Raw genomic sequence first — 10,768 nt, forward strand, 5'->3', positions numbered from 1 at the left:
AGCCATGGCGCCCATACTAACTGTCAGAGACCCTGACCTTGTCGACTAGGGTGGGTGCCTCTGAATCTTGGTCCAACTTGATCTCAGGATCACTCGGCCACTGTCATAGGCCAGACAGGGTTTTTATTTTATTTCATATTTTCTAACACAAAACACTTCTTATGGACCAGACGTTGTTCTAGGCACGTGGTATGTATTCATCCCTGTAATCCTCAGAGTAGCCCTATGTGGTAGGTTACCCTGATTATCTCCATTTGGTAGATGGGGAAGCTGAGGCCCAGAGAGGTTAAGTAATTTATCCACTATCACACAGCAGTAAGTGGCCGAGCTGGGATTCAAGCCCAGACGCTCACAGTCTGGCCCCAGCATATGTGCACGCGACCATGTCTATTGAGCTCTTCATCAGTTACAAGGTGCATCTTCATCCCTTACCTTGTAAGGTGCTGAGAAAACTGAGGCTCAGAGAGGTGGGTGGCTGCCATGAAAGACTCAGGAACAGAACCAGCATTGCCCCAGACCCCTGCCCTTCACTGTCTCTCAGACTTGGAGGCCTGAATCTTGTCCACAGGCCCATGGTTTCTTTATCACTCTGTGGTGTCACCTTCATCTTCTTGGCAGTTAGAGCTGTGGTCATCACTGCAGGATCCAGGGCCTTCTGCCAAAGTCCTGGGTCCCTACGTGTCCTGAGGTGTGTGGTAAGCACCCCATAGCTGCCCCTGGAAGCCCTTAGGCACTCACAGGATTATGGTCTTGAAATCTGACTGCTCCAGACCCAGGTGTCTGGGATGAGGCCACTGGCTCCAGTGCTGGTCTCTCCCCTCCAACCACCCTCACATGGGGATTAAACAACCTGCCCAAAGATGCCCAGCTGAAATGTGGTGGAGGACACCAGTGCTTTTTAATCAAGAATAATCTTTGGAGATTATCTGTGATCACAAGGGGGAAGGCTGTTAAGAGAACATATATATATCCAAAACATAGGAACAGGGCAAAACAAAAAGAACAACTGCATATTCTTTCGATGTCATCCCAAAGCATTGTCCAACAGGCTCATTCAGAAATTACCTGATTCTCTAGGAGAATGTACCCTTGTTTTGTTTGATTCATTATTGATTATGGATTAGGGTGTTTTGTAGCTCTGTAAAAACAGATGTTAACCTGGAAAAGAGGAACAGAGCTGTGAATGGTTTTGTCTGATGACAAGGCAAATTATTTTTTTCCTATAGGGATGCAAATGATTTCTGTCCAGTAGAAAAGAGTAAAACCCCTAGAGGTTATAGTCTGATTGCTTGATAGGGTTATTAACCAGTTTTACGTGTGATTTAGTAATCTTATCCCGGCATTCTTTCAGAGACTGTAAATACTTCTTCCTATATTTCTTTGAGCCAGCTCTACTATCATGCTGATTCTCTCATTAATGAGTTAAACAGAAACCCAGGGCTCCTACCTAGGACGTGTGTGTGTGTGTGTGTGTGCGCGTGCGCATGTGTGTGTGCATCTGTCTGTCTGTCCAACCCTGGGCAGGGCTTCAGTTGCCTCCCCACCTGGTGCATGGTCAGCCTGACAGTGCGGCCTGTTCTGCACATGTTTGAGTCCAGACAGTGGTTAGTTCCCTGTCATTGCCCGTGAATGAGGCTACTGAGCTAAGTCCAGCTCTGGCCAAGGCTGGGTTGTATCAGCTTCAGCAGGAGGTCCTTGGCTGCTAAGGTTTTCTGACCTCTGTCACCTGGGCAGATCTCGGGAGAGAAGAGACCCTCAGCTGACCCAGGAAAAAAGGCCAAGAACCCAAAGAAGAAGAAGAAGAAGGACCCCAATGAGCCCCAGAAGCCGGTGTCGGCATACGCGCTGTTCTTCAGAGACACTCAGGCTGCCATCAAGGGACAGAACCCCAGCGCTACCTTTGGTGACGTGTCCAAAATCGTGGCCTCCATGTGGGACAGCTTGGGAGAGGAGCAGAAGCAGGTGAGTCTTGATCCCATCCTGGGCGGTCCCCAAGGCTTTGTGGTCCTGCAGCCAAGGACAGACTTTGAAGGTCTAAAACCAGGCCGTCCTGAAGCCTGAGACTCTTGCAGAGGTTCCCCTGGGCTCAGCTTGCCCATCTGTAAGCTGGGAAGCTAGGCCTCTTCCAATTCTATTATTTACCAGCTGTGTTTGCTAGCAACCTAACCATTCTGAGCCTCTGCTTCCTCATCTATAAAATGAGGACAAGCATCTCCATCCATCTTGTCCCTCCAACTCTGAACGTCTGGAGTCCAAGCCAGAGCTCCCCATCTCACTGACTGCATGCCTATGGGCCCCCTCTAAAGGGCCTCCAAGGGGAGTAGGGAGCAGCACTAGCTTGTAAGTAAATGCAAGCTACCAGCTGTGTGACCTCAGGCTGCTTGCCTAGCCTCTGTGAGCCTCAGTTTCCTTATCTGTGAAACAATACTGGCAACCATTATCCAAGCTGTGTCTGTGCTAAGCACTGTGCTGGGCTCTCCCTCCGTTATCTCACTTTATCCTTGCAGCACCCTGTGGAGTTCGCCATTGCTTTCCTATTTTGATAGGAGGGGATGGTGGCACTGAGAGGCTGGGTGACATGCCCGTGGTCACCACAGTGAGTCAGGGTAGAGTCAGGATTTGAACTCAGACCTGTAGAGCTGGGGGGATCAACTGGGGTGTTGGCAGAAGAGACATTAATCAAATAAGCAGATAAATAAATGTAAAATTATAATTGCGATTGTGTCATGGACCAGGTGGGTACATGGTGCATGAGAGCAAAAGAAGGGGAATGGACAGAGTCACGGGAGTCATGTCTCCTGGTGAGACTGAAGAGTGAGTTATCCTGGTCCAGGGGAGCCGTGCATGCAAAGGCCTGGTGGTGGGAAGGAGCCTGGCGAGCACACAGGACTAAACTGAGACCAGGATGGCTACAGTGTAGTGAGAGTCATCGTGATACAGATGAAGCTGGAGAGGTGGGCAGGGGCCAGACGATGCTGGGCTTTGTAGGCCTTGGAAGGAGATGGGCCTTGTTCTAAGAGCAGAGAAAACCCTTGAAGAGTGTTAAGCAGAGGAGAGATCAGTCTGGCAGCCTGGAGCAGGTAAGAGTGGGTGTGGCAGAGCAAAAGGCTTTTAGAGTCACCCAGGTGAGAGCTGACGGTGGCCTGGACCAGGTGGATGGGGTAGAGGCTGAGGGACAGGCTGAGGAAGACTCATTCTTGGAATTCTGGCTAGCATTCTAGGTGAATGGAGATGCCATTCGTTAAGGTGAGAAACATGGGAAGAGTACCAGGTTTGGGGCCAGAGAAATGGATTGGTGACTTACCAGTCCTGTCTTTACATATTTGAAATGCTTCCTATATCATATTCTGAAGTTTAAAGTATTTTTAGAATATATTAGTATGAGGAGTTTATTCAGGAGGTGACCCCAGGATCTGCTGGTAAGGGAGCGGGAAAGTGAGTCAGGGAAGGGAAGGCAGTTGCTAAAGGGTGTGTTATCAAAGAAGGTACCACTGTGGGCAACTAGAGGGCAATCGCACTGGGCAACTCTGAGAGCTAGCACAGAACACACTGGGCCTTAGGGTTACAGCATCTGAGCAGCGAGGGAGCTGGAGTGTGTCAGTTAGTTCCAAGTTAATTAGTTTTGAGTGTATAGCAAACAACCCCAAAACATAGTAGGTTCAAACAACTATTTGTTCAGCTCATAAATCTGAGGGTCCACGAATTGTGCTGGGCTTGGCTGGGTGGTTCTTCCGCCATTCCATCTGTGTTCACTCACATGTCTGTATTCAGCTGCCAGTCAGGTGGCTCTGCTGCTGGGGGTTGGCTGGCTGTCAGCTGGAGCACCCGAGGCAAGCTGGGTCGTGTGTCCCTATCACCCAGCATGCTAGCTCAGGCTGGTTCACATAGCAACTCAGAGTTCCAAGAGCAGCAAGAGAGCAAGCCCCAATGTGTAAGCACTTTTCAGCTCTCCACTTATATCACATTAGCTATTGCTCTATTGGGCAAAGCCAGTCACAGTCTAAGCCCAGGGTCATTGTGAGAGGGCACTGCCAAAAGGGAGGTATGAACAAACTGGGGCCATTCCTGCAATCGATCCACTACCTATATGAACCTGGGTGTGAAATCCTAACAAAGATATTAGCAAATTGAATCCAGAGTAACATACTGTGAACAAGTAGGGTTCATTCTAGGATGAAAAGATGGTTCAGCATTGGGAAATCTGTACTGCACTAGGTCAGAATAGGGGTCTTTGAGGGGCCTTGTCTTCCTACAGCCAGATATGGTGACCTGGAGGCCCAGTGAAGTGTATGGCCCCAGGGTACACAGCGACTTGGCTGAAGAACTGAGATATATAGCCTGTTCTCCAGACTCCCTCTGCAGTGCTCCCAGAGAGGGGCCAGCAGTTGACCGACCAGCTCCGGATCTCACCACCCTCATTCAGGTCCATCTCTCAAATCCGTGCCTTGCTGACTGCCCCTTCCCATCCCAGGCCCCTGTGCCGCATCTCCTCTGTGACATTCTCCCCAACGTTGCTCATTCTTGGATGTTTCAGGCCTATAAGAGGAAGACGGAAGCTGCTAAGAAGGAGTATCTAAAGGCTCTGGCAGCCTACAGGGCCAGCCTCGTCTCCAAGGTAACACTGGAATCCCTGGGCACAGCACTGTTAAGAATAGGGCCACTTGAGGGATAGAGCAAGAACCAGGGCCTGCAGGAATGGCCAGCACTAGGGGCAGTGATGGTTCAGTGGTAGAATTCTCGCCTTTCGTGTGGGAGACCCGATTTCAATGCCCAGCTAATGCACTTCGTGCACACCACCACCCATCTGTCAATGGTGCGCTGTGTGTTGCTATGATGCCGAACGGGTTTCAGCCAAGTTTCCAAACTAAGAGAGACTATGAAGAAAGGCCTGGTGATCTACTTCTGAAAATCAGCCAGTGAAAACCCTATGGATCGCAATGGTCCGATCCATGTCCAATCCACAGCCAGTCATGGGATGGCTCCGGACCAGGCAGCATTTTGTTTCCCTGTGCATGGAGTTATCAGCGGTCAGGGGCTGACTGAACAACAGCTGACAACAACATAGATCTTGGAAAGGATAACTAAAGCCAATGTGGTCACTTCTACAGTGTCCCCACTATATGCCAGGCTCATGCTGGGCACTTTACATGCGTCTCATTTAATTTTCCCAACAAGAACCCAACACTCAGAAGTGTTAAGTAACTTGACCAAAATTATCTGGCTTATTAAATGGATGTATAGGTTCAAACCCAGTTTTGCTGGTCTTCCAATTTGGCCTTTACTCCCGACCACACTGACTGTCACTTCTTTGAACACCAGCAAGTCAGGATGCTAGGTGTGGCTGTGGGCGTAGAGACCAAGTGGGGTAGAGGGTTGTCCTGGAGCTGCCGCAGAGGAGATGACTTCTGGGTTCCACCAGAAAGAATCAAGCAAATAGGGTGTTCCAAGTAGAGAGAACAGCATGTGCAAAGGTATAGAGGCTGGAGAGAAGCATGAAGGAAGGTTAGTTCAACTGGATGATGCTGGCCTCATTGGCTGGTGAGAAGCATGGAATTCCCCCATGATGGGGGAAAGCCTACAGGGATTAAAGCAGGGGTGATCTGATGGTCAGAGCCAAGGGAACTAGCCAACCAACCAACCAGTTGCCATTGAGTCAGTTCCAGCTCATGGTGATCACACTGTGTGTCAGACAGAACTGTGCTCCATAATAGGGTTTCAGGGATTGATTTTTTGGAAGTAGATCACCTTTCTTCTGAGGCGCCTCTGGGTGGACTTCAATCTCCAGACTTTAGGTTAGCAGCAAGCATGTTAATCATTTGCACCGCCATCCAAGTGTATCAAGGACCTGCATGATCTCTGGTTACTGCACAGTTCTCCCTCAAGGGGCTAGAATGCCAGCCAGGGGCCATGTCAGTGGGTTGCATAACCAACCACCTGGTCTCACCGCCCCTGTTCTAGCTTCTCCCTTTTCTCCAGAGTGACTAGTTTCTGTTTCCTTCCAGAGTTCCCCAGACCAGTGTGAGACCAAGAGCACTCAAGCGAACCCTCCAGCCAAAATGCTCCCGCCCAAGCAGCCCATGTACGCCATGCCAGGTCTGGCCTCCTTCCTGACGCCATCGGACCTTCAGGCCTTCCGCAGTGGGGCCTCTCCCGCCAGCCTCGCCCGGACACTGGGCTCCAAGTCACTGCTGCCAGGCCTCAGCGCATCTTCCCCACCGCCGCCGCCCTCCTTCTCACTCAGCCCCCCTCTGCACCAGCAGCTGCCACTGCCCCACCATGCACAGGGTACCCTCCTCAGCCCACCTGTTAGCATGTCCCCGGCTCCCCAGCCTCCCGTCCTGCCCACCCCCATGGCACTCCAAGTGCAGCTGGCTATGAGCCACTCGCCCTCAGGGCCACAGGTAAGCGGGGCAGGGTGGGAATGGGCCCTTTGGTGATCCTTGCAGAGAGGGGAGGCAGCTTGTGATTTCAAATCCTGGCCCTGGCAACTCACCAGCTATGCAGCCTTAGCCTAGGCACCTTACCTTAATGAGCCTCAGTTACCACATCTATGAAGTGTGTCTAGTACACCTTACCTGAGCTGTACTGGTTGCAGTGAACAGTTGCCAAGTTGCCAGATACATCCTTTGGCTATTCCAGGCTCTCCTCATCTTATCTTCTGTCCACCTCTGCTCCTTGACTCAAGGATCTGAGGCACAGTGGCTTCTCCCCTAGGGCTCTCCCCAAAGCTTTGGAGACCTGATTCCCACTAATTGTTCCACAGAGACTGTTACAGGGCTCACATGGCTCTGAAGGTCATCCAGCCCAATACACCCTCTCCTCATTTAGCAAAACGGTTAGGTTCGAAAGACCAGGTCATTATGCAAAATTGGCATTAAATTATGAGAAAATGGAGGATGACCACATCCGATCACAAAATGGAGGATGACTACATCATCACACAACTACCAAATTACATCATTATGTAATTGCCAAACCACTGAGAATCACGGCCCAGCCAAGCTGACACATAACCTTAACCATCACAGCCAGCATTACTCTCGCCTCACGCCTCAGTGTTTGTTACTGCAGACGTACATTGTTAATGTGCAAAATAGCTAGATAGTAGATTTCTTACTATTGTAAAAGCAAAATGTCTGATAATGAGATAGTCTATAAGTGAGGAGAATGTATAACTCCATTTTACAGGTTGGGAAACTGAGGCCCAGAAGGGGAAGGACTCAAAAGGCAAAGTCTTTCACTCTTAGATTCAGCTCAGACAAGCACCTTTGAAAAGGTGCTCTGCTGGGGAAAGGAAGCCACATTGCAGGCAGAGGCAAAGTGGAGATTTTGTGTCACCCAGAGGAAGTGTCTCTTTAGAGTGTTAACATCCTCAAGCACAGAAAGCCCTCATCCTGCCAGAGACAGTCCACCCCTTTTCCTCTCCTGCCAGAGACAGTCCACCCCTTTGTTTCTCCTGACAGAGACAGTTCACCACTTTGTCTCTCCTGTTCACCTGTCTCCTCTTCCCTCTTTGCAGGACTTCCCTCACATCTCTGAGTTCCCCAGTGGTTCGGGGTCCCGCTCACCTGGCCCATCCAACCCCACAAGCAGTGGGGACTGGGACAGCAGTTACCCCAGCGGGGAGTGTGGCATCAGCACTTGCAGGTCAGTCCTCACCCATCCCACCCTTGGCACTGCCTTTGCCCTGTTGATGCTTGGAGAGTGGGAATCGGAATGGCAGCGGGGTGGCGAAAAGGCCAGGGGCGATTTGGACCTGGTGAGGCCCTGCAAGTCACTGCCAGCTCTGCTGGGGTTCCTCTTGGGCACTGGATGCTAAAGGTATCCAGGAGATGGATGCAGAGCAAAGTGAGGCCTCCTGGGGCTGGTCTGATTCCAGGGCTTATTTGGGAAAATGAGGGTGGTCTTCTGTCTTACCTTTTTTCCTTCCACCTTCCTCCCCCCGCCCCCCACAAATGCTTCCATGTGACATCCACTGAAAGGCTTTGTGTCTTAGGTTTCCTGGAAGCAGGGTCTGAGGCAGGGATTCGGTGCACTTGATGATGTGTTGAGGGAGTGCTCTCGGGAGATGGGGAAGGAGGGCAGCAGGACAGGGCAAAGGAGGGAGCTAAGCAAGGGCGTGGTCTCAGCTAGAGGCCTCCTTCCACCTGAGTCTATGGGGAGCTCTGGAGCATGATTGGTACCACAGAGTTGGTCCCACCTTGATGTCAGAGAGCTGCCTTTTTGTACCCTGTGCCAGTCAGCCATTGGCTGTGGGCTGCCCCTGGGGGAGTATAGTCCCTGGACAAGGCAGTTCCATTCAGGCAAGGGCAGTGGTCTGGAGAAGTGGCAGCTGGGCATGCAATGAAGGAAAGCTGGGGGCAACACCAGCAGTGTTCAGTGCACCCAGAAGGGACCAGGCATCTAACCCAAGGAATCCCAAACTTTAAAGGTATCCTCCACTCTGCTCTGCAGCCCGCCATCCTCACTAGACACTAGACTCCAGCACTGCAGGGCTCCTCCCTGGTATTCCTGTGGGCTCAGGCCTCTGGGCCTTTCTCCTTGTCTGCACACTTAGCCTTGAACCCAGGCTCCGTCCTCAAGGAAGCTTGATCTGTGTGATCCCTCCTGCTTCCTGTAATTGAGGGAGAGTGACTTTCATTTCAGCCAACAGAAGGGGAAACACAGAGTGGAGGAGCCACATGTGCTCCTTAACCTGCCTGCTTCGCCCCTCTCCCTCGGCAAGACTCAGTCCTTGGCCACACCTGGGAAAGGTAGTGCTGAGCAGCCGCCTCCCAGAAACAGCTCCATACCACCAAAGGCTGAGCATTAGTGATTGTTGGATGGATGGGTGGCCAGCCACCCCTGCCCCAACGGTCAGCCTTCAAGCACAGGGACCCTCGGTGCCAAGGCCACCAGTTCAGCATCGGTTCAGGCAGCTCCTGGGTGCAGAGCAGTCAAGCGTGGCCATGCCCCCGTCTCTGACAAGCCTGGTGAGAGATCAGCACTGTGGGCACTCAGCTCAGCAGAAATCCCCTTCCCCACACCCCAAGTGGGTACAGACCCTGCTACCCTACCCCTTTCCCTTCTCTACAATTTCTCCCCAAAGTATGGGAGTCTTTAGTGGACCTCGTAGACTCTCAGAACTTCCTGAGGCCAGCCCTTTGCCCTCAGCTTCACTTTCCCCACGTGGAGAAGAGACCACAGCACTGCCCTATGTGAAAAACATAGAAAGTGCCTGCCACCTTGAATTTTGTATAAGATTTACAACTGGAAGCACCGTGATTACATGATTACAGACGGATATAAGCGTGGTGGTGTGTTGGAATGGGTATGGATGAGGGGCAGATGTGCTAAGGACTGGGTGGGTCCTTCTAGGATGCCAGGAGGGGTGTTTGGTTCTGCTTAGTAGAGAGTTGGGAATAGACCTGTCCCGTGTCCCTCAGTCCTTGTCCAGAGGGACAGCAGAATCCAGGGCATGGGGAACAGGACTAGAGTGCAGGGCCGGGTGCCTCCTAGGCACTGTGTTAGGCCCCCAAGGGCCAGGCAGCTCAGAGGACCGGCTGTGACAGCCCCTCCTCTCTCTGCAGCCTGCTCCCCAGGGACAAATCTCTCTACCTCACCTAATGCTGCCTCCCTCCTGCCCCCTTGCTGAGGCTCGCTGGAGGGCGCTGCTCAGAGCTTGAGGGGCTGACTGCAGAAAAGAGGCCTTGGCGCAGGCAGCAGGGTGAGCAAGAGAGCCGTGACACACCCATGCCCGGGGCTGAGTCCCCTCCGTCATCTCCCACTGGACTCTCCAGAGGCAGCCCTTGCCCACCGCCGGCCCACAGAACCTGCAGGAACCTTCTGCCCGACCTGCTTGCTCCAGAGTAGCTGTGGACCGCACTCCTCCTCGTCCACGCCCTGCACTCCGCTCCGCCATCCGTCAGTCCAGACGTCTGGACCGGCCCCAGCTCTCGTGGGCCACCCCCAGTTGGCTCAGTTACCAACAGAAGCCCACCTCCAGGGCATGGGGCGGGGACCGGCCCAGCCCTGGACGCGCAAATCCAACGATACAGCGTGAACAAAAGATTCTGAAACCTGTGAACTGTGGGCTCCGTGTAAGTAGTTGACTAAGTGTTTTAGAACTGTGCTGAAGACATCTGTAAGATTATTTTGTCGGGGAAAAAGTAGTTTCCTTTCAGGTAAAAAGCATTTTATATGCCCCTTAGTACTTTTTTTTTTTTTTTTTACATTTTATCTGAAGGAAGACGTGCACAAAGGCACTACCACCCGTTCCTATCTGTACAGCGAGCCCTGGGTGATTTACGACCACACGCTGAGTGTTGCTCTTTTTTTTTTTTTTAGCCATATGTCCATCTATTTAAAATTGCCAACGACGACTTTTGTCTATTTATGAAGAAAAATGGAGAACAAAACTACCGTTTAGCATAACGTGTGCGTGGCTTTTTGTTTGGGGGTTTTGGTTTTTCGGCTTAAGTTTTTAATGTTGTTTGCAGCTGTTTCCTGGCCCTGGCAATGTCTGTCTCGGTGCCCAGTGCTTCTCTCAAATTCCTTTATAATAAAACTTATGAAAAGTTGGAAACAAGCCTGTCTCTTCTTGCCTCATAAGCTGGGGCCAGGCCTCCCGTCGTGGCATTCGAGGGGGCTTGGCGGGGACAGAGCCTCTGATGTCAAGCAGACTTGGGTAAAAATCCTGCCTGCCATTCACCAGCCCGTGTGGGTCTCTGAGGAGGTGGCTGGGCCTCCCTGGCCTCAGTTTTGCCATCCTTGGAATGAGGATAATGAT

The 10,768-nt window shown here is 51.7% G+C and overlaps 1 protein-coding gene across 2 annotated transcripts in view; it reads left to right on the forward strand.

Annotated features, from left to right (window-relative positions):
- The window catches only part of TOX2 (TOX high mobility group box family member 2), a 156,017-nt gene extending 145,455 nt beyond the window's left edge, over positions 1-10,562 (forward strand). Inside the window, exons 5-9 of one of the 2 annotated variants that reach the window (XM_023550264.2) lie at positions 1,735-1,962; positions 4,535-4,615; positions 6,003-6,401; positions 7,520-7,647; positions 9,570-10,562. In XM_023550264.2, coding sequence (XP_023406032.2) covers positions 1,735-1,962; positions 4,535-4,615; positions 6,003-6,401; positions 7,520-7,647; positions 9,570-9,606 — 873 coding nt within the window. In that variant the 3' untranslated portion in view covers positions 9,607-10,562. Of the gene's footprint in view, positions 1-1,734; positions 1,963-4,534; positions 4,616-6,002; positions 6,402-7,519 lie in introns of both variants that reach the window. The other variant, XM_023550263.2, reaches the window with a different exon arrangement.
- Positions 10,563-10,768: the final 206 nt, after the last annotated feature.

This window comes from Loxodonta africana, chromosome 24 (genome assembly GCF_030014295.1).
Source record: "Loxodonta africana isolate mLoxAfr1 chromosome 24, mLoxAfr1.hap2, whole genome shotgun sequence".
Taxonomy (NCBI): domain Eukaryota; kingdom Metazoa; phylum Chordata; class Mammalia; order Proboscidea; family Elephantidae; genus Loxodonta; species Loxodonta africana.